This window comes from Dromaius novaehollandiae, chromosome 1, assembly GCF_036370855.1.
Source record: "Dromaius novaehollandiae isolate bDroNov1 chromosome 1, bDroNov1.hap1, whole genome shotgun sequence".
Classification (NCBI taxonomy): Eukaryota; Metazoa; Chordata; class Aves; order Casuariiformes; family Dromaiidae; genus Dromaius; species Dromaius novaehollandiae.
In genome coordinates, this window is record NC_088098.1 from 22034339 (window position 1) to 22046534 (window position 12196).

General features: G+C 35.8%; 1 protein-coding gene across 2 annotated transcripts in view; it reads right to left on the reverse strand.

The window, feature by feature from the left end:
* CPED1 (cadherin like and PC-esterase domain containing 1) overlaps positions 1–12196 on the reverse strand; it is a 153016-nt gene that overhangs the window by 22630 nt on the left and 118190 nt on the right. For both annotated transcript variants that reach the window (XM_026113527.2, XM_026113529.2), the window contains exon 18: positions 3142–3259. In XM_026113527.2, coding sequence (XP_025969312.2) covers positions 3142–3259 — 118 coding nt within the window. The remainder of the gene's footprint in view (positions 1–3141; positions 3260–12196) is intronic.

Below are 12196 nucleotides of genomic sequence, written 5' to 3' on the forward strand. Positions count from 1 at the left end.
ATAAAAAATCCTTCTAAATAAAACCATCAGGAATTATTTGCACTGGAGCCCACTTGTGCATCTAAGGGCAGAATATAGCCTATAGTGCTAACACTGTGCAACTCTGACTGCTATTTAGCATGTTCTGTTCAGTGCAGAATATACCAAAGAATTATCCATATATAAAGAAAAACATTCGAATTGACAATTTAATCTGAATATTTAACCTAAACTGAAGCTGAAGATAGTTCATTGATCTACGACTAGTTTATTTTTACATTTGGTGTCTGTTTGGCATCCTAAAACTTTTAAAAGACTTTTTTCCTGGTGGCTGGGGTATAATTTTTTTTTTCTTTTGCTTTTTACTGCATTTGTGAAAAAAAAGGTAAAAATATTTTTAAAAGGACACTATTTTAATACTAAGAGAAAATGGCCTTAGGCCTACAGAGACTTATGTTCAAACTGGTGCTTACTCATTGTAACCAAAGAAGTCATTCATTTAGTTAAGCATTGGCTTATGCCTCTGCTCGGCCTAAATCCAGAGAGCTTTTCCATGCAAAGAGAGAGCTCACACAGAGTTATGCTACACTGGATACAGTTGTGGAAAGTGTGGAAAACTGAATACAACCAAAACACGCATGTCACAGCAGAGAGGCAAAACATTAGAAGTGAAGTTGTGATCTCCTAAAACAGAAGATTTTGTAATTACCTGCCTACCAAATTTCCATGGACTTCAATAGCCTGATTTACTAGGAGGAATTTAGAACAACTTGGGGGTTATCATTGTATTTATCAACTGTCTCTCTCTCTTTCTGTAGTCAAACACACTGTTAGCACTTGCTAACAACTTCCTTATTATTAATAGCACAGCAATTATGAATAGATGGCTAATTTTTCTGTGATAGCTTCATTCAAAACCCATTAAATCAATTTTTTTTTCTAAAGGAAAAAGAATTTTTGTGGCTCTAAAGGCTGTCATCATTTTGGTCCATGGTCCCAACAAGATAGAAAGACAGAAACTGTTCCTGTTCAATATTCACATTTTGTATTTATTGAAGAAAAAAAGAGAAAGAAATGGGTAAAATAGATTGGGTAAAACGCTGAGCTTCCCCCCAAAAATGTCAGAGTGAATAGGACTGGAGGCAGTTAGCCCCTCCTTTGGTTAGATCCTGAATTATTGTTTCCACACTATATCAAAGGACTAGAAAAGAGGCATGAAATCCTGGTCATACTGAAGTGCAAGGCAGACTTCTAAGCTTTAGCATCAATTTCAGTGGAGCTAAGGGTTCATCTCTCTCTCTGCAGGCCTGCCTCAGTCTCTGCCTATGTCTGCGTTAATACAAAAAACTTTTGCCAGCACACATAACAGTTATTGGAGACAATCCTTTTAAGAGTTCCACTGTTTTTAAGGGCAATGGGTTTAATTTATTGTACTGCTTTGCCAATAAGCCTTGGAATGTTTTGCTATGATAGCACCTCAGTATCCCTATACCGTTAAGCTGTTCCTTAGTTTAGGCACAACATATGACACTGTGTTACTTCTGCAGAATTTTTGGATTCTCTTCTGGGAAAAAACAGGAGACTGCTTGACTATTCTGAAAATTTAGCCAGTTAATAAAAGAGATGCTGTCGCAGATTTAGTTGGGAATCTGAAATTACTCCCATGAGTGTTAGGAAAATGCTCTGTCAGAATTGGGGTATCATTCACTTGTTACAAATTTGGAAAGAATTTCCACAAAAAGTGATGCTTTCCACTTCCAGTATGAATTTTGAACTACATTAAAACTATACAGCCACTTGTTAATGCCAGCTACTGTAAATCTGAGGTCTAGGTTCATTAGACACTTCATGGCAATCTTCACTTTATTAAGAAGAAATGATTCTTCCCTTTCTTTTAGACCTGTCTTTTGAGTCTCTATCTCCTACATTTGTTTCTATTTAAACATGGATGCTATTCGCAATAAAGCTGTGAAAATACGTTATGTTCAGCCTCACTTAGCAAGATGCAGAATTTAAAAGAACCATGTTATATAACAGGAGAAACAGACTATCTGCGCCAGACGACTCTTCCGCCAATTTAGTTTGGGCTTTCTATTCAGGAGCTTTATGTCCTGATTTAGTAGCATGGGCTGGGTTGTGCTTCTCTGTGACTCATAAATTGCTGCGTGATGAAAATATGTTACCAGGTACAATAGTGTCTCCTTTGTGTGTTCCCTTCATTTAACAGTGAATAACAATAATATATGCCCCTATATTTCATGTGGAGTGATGCATTCAGGCAGTCACACACATTCCTTTTACTTTATACTGATTATTTCAGGAGTTTCTGCAAATTTATTGCTGTGAGAAGCTGTTCCTATCTGTGATAAGACAAAAATACATTTCTGTTACTAGACTACAGAAGAATATTGGTTTAATCTTCATTTGTCTAATAAAGAATGGAACAGCATTAATTACTGCCTAATCCAGCAACAAATTTAGCCATGCATAATATTACATACCTAAGTAGTCCTGTGGATTACTCATATTTGTTAAAGGAAATCTGCATAAATTTTTATGCTGCTGTGATCTAAAGATTAGCATGTTTCCATCATTCTATTTTGATCTGGGTTTTCACAAACCAAAAAGATGTCTTGCTTATATTGGTTGTTGAGTAATTATTATTTTAACAACAGTCATTTCAACCACAATGTTTGATTTGTCCATCCTGTTATTTAAACTTGAAGGCATTGTTATATGTAAAAACATATTTTACTGATTGCTTAATTTGAAATTGTTAATTGCTTGTGTGTTTCATACCTAGAATAAGAAATATAAAAATACAAGTGGGTCAAAATGTTAAGTGCTCTTTTTCAAAAGCTATTTTTAAGTAGATAATCCCTTTCCATTTATAATAAAGTACAGTTTTCCTTTAAAATAGTTTTGATGGAAATATTTCAATGCACTTTGAAGGCTACATCAGTGATTAGGAACTTGTTAAACTAAAAATGGTCACATTAATTAATCTGATTTAATAAATCTGTAACTGTTACAAGCAATTAGTTACATTTATTGTACATAGGTTAGCGCATGTGCATTAAGCAGAGCAAACGAATATTTTGTAGTTTCATTTTGGTAAGGTGAATGAGTTAATTTTCAGAGGGGGGAAGATTATGTACAAACCTTTTGTGTCTCCAGCTTCACAGGTCTTAAACATGGTCTGTGAAATTGCTGAGAGGTATTCATGGGACAGAGGCTGCAAGCCACAGGACTCCTCTGGACGAATTCGAGAACCACAGTCCTGAATTAAAATGAAATGAGTGAAAATGACAGTGCTGCACCCATGCCTTTGAAATCCTCTTCAAGGACACTTAAAGAGGAGAAAAGATATTTGGGGTTGGTTCTGCAGTCCGTTTATCATTTGCTCTTCAATATATTTTTAATAACAAATTTAAAATCCTTTTTCCATTCAAACACATGGTGATTTGTAATAAATTATCCAAATCCACAGTCAATGCAGAAGATATTACATTTGCCAAAGATATAAGAACATTTATTAAGGCAAATATATATAATATTCATGTAATGTCATGTTTTATCTATTTATCATGTAATCTCTTATTATTTATCCATAGTAATTTTGTATGCATATTCATATCCATATGCTATATGGAACATATTTCTGTGATGAAATATGCTAATAGAGTCCGCTAATGGCATGTTATACACTGTAAATACATTTCATTAAGGAGCACTGTTTCCTACGATTTGATCATTTCTGCTATATTTTAAAGATATTAGAGGAAATGTAAAATGTAAAATGATTAATGCAATGTGCCTAAAAATTGGCAATAACAATCCGGCATGCCAATCAACTTAAAATTAACTTTCTTAAAATTTGCAACTGAAAAATGTTACTGGCTTTTAGAAAACTTGAATATTAATCTTTTTGGAAGGCATTTTGAAGGTCAGTTTCTGTGAGGTACCACCAGCTCCCAATAATTTCAAAGGAAATGTTCATGTAATTAATGATTCCTGACCATAATAAGACTTAGCACATTTGAGTTCTTACCTTTTAAGTAACAGGTTATATCATCTTTGTGCCTTACAGCTATAATGTTCAGACATCCACTGACCTGATATAAATTACATCATAGCATTTCTGACTTGGGAGAATTCTTTAGACAACTTTAGACATCTATAGTGTATATGGCCCAAAATGCTGCTCATTCTACGTTTCCTCTATAGTTTCTGCAGAGAAACAGGCATTCCTCGGACACATTTTTGATCTGTTTTAGATGTCCACTTTAGGATAAAATGAATCATATTCTGCAAGTGTCTTTCTTCTTTGATTGTAAAAAGAGTCTAGAATGATTCAGAGGTACATGTCTGCATTAGTTTAGACAAACCTTACCTCAAATTACTCTGTAAAAATCTTCTTCCATACACTATTGCCTGACCTGGTGCTAAAGCCAGCTGTTGCTTCAGAAGATAGGAGCTTTCTGGGGTTAGTGCTAAAGAACAGCATTTAATATCCAAAATTTCATTTTTTCACCCTCACTTCCATGCCAAGCTCACCATAACACAATGGATTTTTCTCACCAACACTGAAAAACTATTAAAGGCACTTAAAAATAGCAAAGAAGATCATTTTATGACAAAGGAGGATGACAAAGGATGGAAATCTAACTATGGCAAATGTTATTTAATGCACTTGTATTTTTAAACACTATATGAAAAAATGCAGATGTAGCCCCTTCTGCTAAAAATAAGTATTAGTCATGGTCACTTTCAATAATTTAAAACTTGTTTTTTTAAAAATTTGCATGCTTACTACTTTTAATTGCTTCCAAATAAACTATACAAATGGAAATACACTTTTAGAGTTTTTTCATTTCAAGAAAGAGTATTCCTGAAGCTGAAAAGAATAATAAAATGCAATTTCTCCAAAAAGAAAAGTTAATTTCATTGGTCTTATGTTCACTTAAGTATGCTGATTTCTATTCAATTCTTTTCATTTTCTTAAATGTTATTAAATTAATTAGGCAACTGTCATGCAATATCATTCACTGTTTCTAGAAAATTATGCTACAACCAGGATGCTATGCTTAAATTGGAACAATGAGCAAATGACAATTATTTGTTAATATTGTCACTGTGAAATTCGACAGTCAATAGGATTCATGCCACTGATATGGGGGAGATATGAATACATCCTGAAATTCAGTAAATACTGGTGTGTCTTGATTTTCTAATCAGAAACCAAGATGATATAATTTTCTCATACTTAATCTGATCTCATTTAATTCCATGGTAAAAAAAAAAAAAAAAAAAAAAAGCCAAAAAATCCTCCCATTGACTTCAAAGGGTTTTGGTCATCTTTGTGCATAAAAACTCCGAGAAATGTCAGATATCTGTGGACTCTTTTGTATGATTGTCCTATTCCCTGCTTTGTGTTCCATAAGTAGAGAAAGCTGATATGACAAAATGAATGGCACAATTTCTTCTAGTGTCAAACTGTGATGTTGTCTTGGAGCCTCTGGGTCTGGACACACTGTACAGCTATTTGACAGTATTACTTAAACTAACAGTAACATCAGAAAGCTTCTATCTTGCAGTAAAACAATTTGCACAGGGCTTCACAAGAAAGTCCCAAATTCCTGAATAAGCTGTCATTGCTCTCAACAAAGTGTCATAAAATAACTTAACAGGGATTTTCTTGTTCATACCTCTGCACAGGGTATGTGTTTAAACAAACAAACAAAAAAGTCTGTAATTCTGATTGCATTCCTTGGACAAGATTGTTAACAGCAGTTTTACCTGGCTAGTTTATTACTAGTCACAGTTGATTTGCAGTCCAAACTATATCACCAATTTCCATTGACTTACATGTTTTCAAAGTATGCAGGCTATGAATCTCAAAGGACGCTACTTGTGTTTAATACATAATTGTCATCTAAAATTATAGGGTCATGGGAGATTTTGAATACCTGAATGAGCCTTGTTTGTTTCATCTTTACTTTTGCAGGAGACCAATCTTTTATCATCATTGCTATACTTAATATAATGTACAAAATGAATCTGTGGCAGCCGTAGATTAACTGCAGCTCCACCGCTGTAAAGTGCCTTAAGGGCTTTACTAACCACTTGCAGATTTGCTAAGTTTTCTTCAGGTGCTGCAGTGACATGACATCCTTCTTGCCTTGCCCAAAGATGAAACATCTTGTGATCTTAAGCATGTTTACAAATAATCACTCATAGCAAAGATGAGAGCCAGACATGTAAACTTAAATGATAGTTCTTCATCTGTGTCTATTCTCCCTGCAAACCTTAATTTTTAGAAGGCAGACATAAAAAGACCCTTGAAATGTCTGGACTAAAATCAAAAGAAAAATTCCTATGCATTATGTACTTCAGTGCACAGTTAGAATTGACTCTTTACAAGTCTGGTTTGTCATTTTACTAGTAAACTTTCTTTTATCTTTACAGAAGCTTTTTTGGACACTAGCAAATAAAATGGGAATAAAGCTTTCCTTGATAGCTTTCAGTCAACATCAGTTGATACTTCGAGAGTGAATCTTTCTGGAGTCCATCTGCTGTGTGAAAAGAGAATTGTTTCTATTCAAAGCACGCTATAATGTATTTGATTCTTCATAATGGGAATGAATTTTATCCTTTATAAAGAGATCGCACAGCTTTTTGAGCATGCTGCTCTACAGCTTTCTGAAATTACGATTTTGGAGGTATCAATGCATGTTTTATTTCATTTACTTATAGACATGGTGCCTGATTTAGTAAGAATTTTGTTTAACTCAGCTTTCAACAACCATTCAGTATCTCCTCTCAATTAAAAATACACATACTTTCACTCAAATGTGCATAAATATAAAAAAAATTCTACCAGTCTTAAACTCTTATAGATGTGCATGCATTTGCATGCATGTGTGTGTATGTGCAGAGAGAGAGAAATCAAAGCATTATAAAGATGATCTATGGTCATGCAGTTAATATCATGGCATGAATACCATAGTTCAATACTATTGTAGTTGCAACTGTACCTTAGATTTAAAGAACTATTTGCATTTCAGGCTTAACTGTTACTGTATCTTTACTTGCTGTTTTACCTTTTTACCACCTTGGCGCTAATGAAAGAATGATTACTCTCAAATCACAGTAATTGCATACAGGTTAACCCCATAAGCTTCCTCCAGACTGGAAGAAGATAAAAAAGGCGAGAAGGGAAGAAGTGCATGATTTTCCTGGGAAAACTCATATGAAATAGGGACTAATTGCCCTTCTGTATTCTTTTGAAGTGTCAGTGCTCCAGCAGAGTGACAGTGAACCACATAAAGAAAATGAAGTTACTTTTAACATCCACAGCTGTAAATTGCCATTTAAAATAGGAAAGCAGGATTCTCAGAACTTTTCTGAAATAACCCAACTCTGTCCCTGCAAAGCTGTTTTTTTAACTATTATTTTCAGTGGAAGTAGACCTATGTCAACAAATTGACATTTGGAAACTCCCACCCAGGATGCCTGTAGCTAGGCCCTACACTCAGCTTTCTCAGAAAGAGTCCTTCCTGCCTTTGTGTTAAAACTCCTGGTGCTCAATGGGAATGGTGGGCTCAACACCTTGAAAAACAGATTATTTCTACTTAGGTACTCATGTCAGAGCATGCACCCAACACAAAGCACTGAAAACAAATACACAATCAGCATATCAGAACTTTTAAACTAAACAATAACAAAAATATGACTAAGCTCATGAGAATTCATTTTAGTCTTACATACTACCAACACGTAGACAAAATCCTGCATGCTTTTAACATCCTAAACCCAAGCATGTCTGGGAACTAGAAGATGAGAAAAAATATTCATTCTGTAGTTCTTGGTACAGAGCTGGGGAGGCCTTTGCACCATCCTGCAGTCCTTCGGCCAGTGTTGCCCATTGGCCAACAGGTCACACAGCTGCTGGCCGGCTCCAGAGCCAGCCCATTTCTCATGAGGCACCTCAGCCTGGCCTCGCTTTACAATGTTGCCGTGGCAGCCTTAGTTCATTTGACTACATTTACATTTTCAACATAACAGAGCAAAGCCTGGTGTGAAATAAGTAATTTTGGAGGCTTCTCTGCAGGTCTTTGTAGGCTCACTGACTGCACTTTATTTGATTTGGTTTGATTTAAACTGACCCTGCTCTATTACGCAGTCCTTTCACCTCTCTTTTTAGTCCATCTTTTTCTACTATTTTACAAATAGCCAAAACCAGATTAAAAATGATTAAAAATAATGCTATGGAAGGAATTCTAATAAAATCAATCAAAGAATGAGCTCATAAAATAGTGAAAATGTATCTTATTGCTAGGGAATAAATTGTGAGCAGATGGATTAGTTCCACTCTATCCACTTTATTAATATGGCAGTAACAAATGAAGGAACAGTTGGCATATTGACTTCTATTCATCCAGCTCCCTCTGGCTGGCTGCATTATTCAGTGATAGATGAACCTCCAAAGATTCAGAGGTTCGTGTTGGTTCAGATATACCCCAAATTAAGTTGATTAAAATGAAACTCCTGGGTGTGCAAAACAGGCCTAGAAATCTCTGGCAAAGAAATGGGCAGTCTCTTGAGAAATTTCAGTTTACTGCTGCTTTTGGCTGAGAAACAGTGACTATTATTATTCATCAAGCACTGTCTAGAAGACATTGCTTACATCAAAAGATACACAAATCCATTAAACAGAGAGTATAGGATTAATGGAGTGAACTGATGGAGTAGCATGCCCCAGTCTCACAGCTATATTTTGAATGAAAGAAACTGCAACCACTGTTTTGTGAGGAACCTAACGCGTTCCATCTGTAAAAATGGAACAATACTTCCCCAGTGACCCCAAAGACATTGTCAGGAAAAACGCATTAAAAGACTATGAGATGCTCAGTTCCACAGGGATCTGAGAGGAGCCATAAAAGCACTTCAGAAGAAGAGGCTGGGAACTCTCAGAGTTGAAACATGCCATGCCCAGACATGAGTAGGAGACTGGGAAGGGTATGAAAAGCTGACGTACTGGCCATATTGTCAAGGCACGGTGGAGACACCAGAGAGATGGTTTGAAATGCGGACAAAGTGCAGCCATCAGTTTAAATTGCTTTCAAGCTGTTATTAGTGCTATTCATATTGTTGTTGTTGTTATTTTGTCTCAATGATACAACTATATCACGTATTGTGGGGGTTTTCTTTCTCAGTCACTAACTTCTGTCTAGAAAACCTATGGGAATAATGTCACATGTGCAGCACTCTAATCAGTGATGAAAAAATGCTATATCTACACAATAGTATCTTTAGTATCTGCTAAAGAGCTTTTGAAAATCCAGCTAGGTGCCTATCTACAAATGCAACTGTCTCAAAGCACTTACAGATTATACAGACAAATACATTTGATCTTGACACTAGAGCAGGTGAGAAGTGGCCTCCTCTGCACTGAGAATGCTAACCTCAGAGAAAGCTAAGAAAGCTATTTTATTTTGATGATTAAGCACTACGTATCAACAGAAAATATTACAAGTTTCATATCATGATTTTAATATCTTTTCACATTGTGTGTGGAGAATATAAGAGTCCTTTCAATCTATGAAGGATTTTGATTCAATTCCATTTCATACTCTATCTTATATTGCATACTTGATGTCAGTTAGACTCCATATCTGCCTTCCTGCTCCCAGATAGTGAACTGTTCAAAGTTCTACATTTGTGAACATCAGAACAAAAATATTCACATGAGAGCTAGGAAAGCATAACTCCTAATCCAGCAGAAACTTATAAATTATAACTATGAACAGCTCAGACATGCTGCAGAAGAAGCTGAAGTAAAACGAGTGAATTCGAAATCCATTTTTCTTAAGAATAAAACATTGTAAACCTAAGTTTTGGAATATATTTCAAACTGTACCTAAAAAAATTGTTTTTTTTCATTGTTTAAAGCTAAAATTTGCATGTTTTTTCAACTATGTTTTGGTAGCAAGCATGCTTTTCTAATGCAACTAATGATATTTTTTCCAAGAAAAAACAGTCGTGATTTCCAGCTTGTATGATTTATAAACTAAAAAGACAAAGCAAAAAAAAAAAAAAAAAAAGGAATGAAAAGAATTTAACATTCCTTCCTCCCTCAAAATGAAGATAACACAGGAACAACTAACAGAAGATAAAGAAAGGCATTTTGCTATTTTAGGGTTTGGTGGATATTTATTCAAAAAAGTGAGACAGTAAAATTGACTAAGAGATTTTCAGAGCTGCATCAATTTTGGATTCCCACTTAGTCCTTCTCATTCCCCTCTAGTACTTCTAGTTCCCCTTCCATATCTGAAAATGGAGAATATCTTGAAAATACCATGCGCTTTGACAGTGCAAGAAGTAAATATCTCATGTGATAGCCATGGGAATTATTATGTACTTAGGTTTCTTTCTGAACAAAGTGCCAAAGTGCTCCTGTTTTGTCTGGTAAGTAAGCAAAAATGCATCATATTAGCTTGAACATCCCACAACCTTTTGGCTATTTTTAAGGACCATTCTGTATATCCTCCCATGCTCGGGGTATATGGCATTCATAGTTAATATTGCAAAGGAATCTATACTGTACATCTTCATATGTGCAAGAGGCTCCTGGGCTCCAGATCTGTCCAGACTGAGATTCTTTTATCACAGCCATGATAAGCAACAGAAGAACTCAAATTAGACAGATATCATTACATCCAGAATGTATGAAAAGATATGGGAGAAAGAATGAATTAAAAAACACTCCTTCATTAATGCTCATTCTTGACATTTTGAAATTGAAATACTCTGTCACAGAATATAATGCATTGGAAAAACACATATCAGCTAAAGACTCAGTCCATTGAGTAATGTATCTGCTAAAGTTACTGTTAAAGGTGTTTTTCACAGTAATGAAGGTTTTTAGATTTGAACTCAGTGTTTCAGAGTGTACCATACCAGAAGTACTTCTTTCTCACTTCTATCCCCAAATCCTGTGGACCTTTCAAGAGCATCTATTGACTTCAGTTACGGCTTGGGGCATACTGTGAATAAAAGACGAGGCCCCATCTCAGAATGATGATCCAGAGGTTAACATTCCCAGCAGGATTTAGGATATTTGGGACCAATTCACAACTCTGCCTCTTATTTTCTGTATAAACTTAGGCTGATGACTTGGAGCTCCCTCCAATAGTATCCACATCCAAAATATATCTTCGCAAAACCCTCGCTCAGTTGCCGACAATCTCCTGAGTGCCTAAGTCTCTTCCAGCGGCACAGGCAAAACCACTCATATCCCAACAGAGGTATGTTACTCAGACCTTTAGCCCTAACAAAACTGAAATATTCCTTTGTGTGCTGTGCTTGATCTGATGGGCATTCTCAGGACATGCCACCTGATGTGTGCCCTGCACAAAGCATTAAGTGCTGTTCCCCTTTTATAACACTGTAATAGGTAGAACAGTCCTCCATGATATAGGAGACAGAGTTTGAAGTCCTTCTTTTACTTGGTTTGCAGCAGAGATTTTAATTCAAGCTCCCCATGTCACTCTGGGTAGTTCTCTCTCTCAGCCTCTCCTGACGAAGCCATTTGGGTTTGCTTTGTACATAAAATTAAATACTGACTTGTAAAGAACCTTGAACCTACTCCTCCCACAGGCTAGGTGTGTGTTAAGAATGCAGAGTGAAACTGGATGAAAGGAGCACCACCAGGCTCTGTGTTAATCGTTATGTGAGAAAGGACAGATTGAAGTAGGTACTTAACTCCCTGAGAGAGTACATTGCAATTCAAAGCGGAAGAAAGACTCTCATATACCCCAAGATTGGATGTGTAACTCCCAGAGAAGGGTACGCTTAAGATACATTCCTTTCCATATCATTTTCTGCTGGGTGATATATCTGACTCCTCAGTTACTGTGCTGGCTCTTGTAGATCTTACTTTTACAAGTTTAACTCTTCTATTTCAAAAAAAAAGAAAGGGTTGTACCTAGACACATCTGGTTTTTCCAGTTATATCAACTGTTCTAGTAAAAGATATTAAATCTTTCTCTGCAAGCTTTGCCTCACTAACACTCTACATGCAATGCAAAGTAACCTAATTACATTGCTTGGACATTATGTATTTCATTAGGCCTCAGGATGCTTAAATCTCTCTCTCTAATACTGATTTTTTCAGCAAAATATCCATAACTAGAAAGCTGGTGAGTGCCTAAAG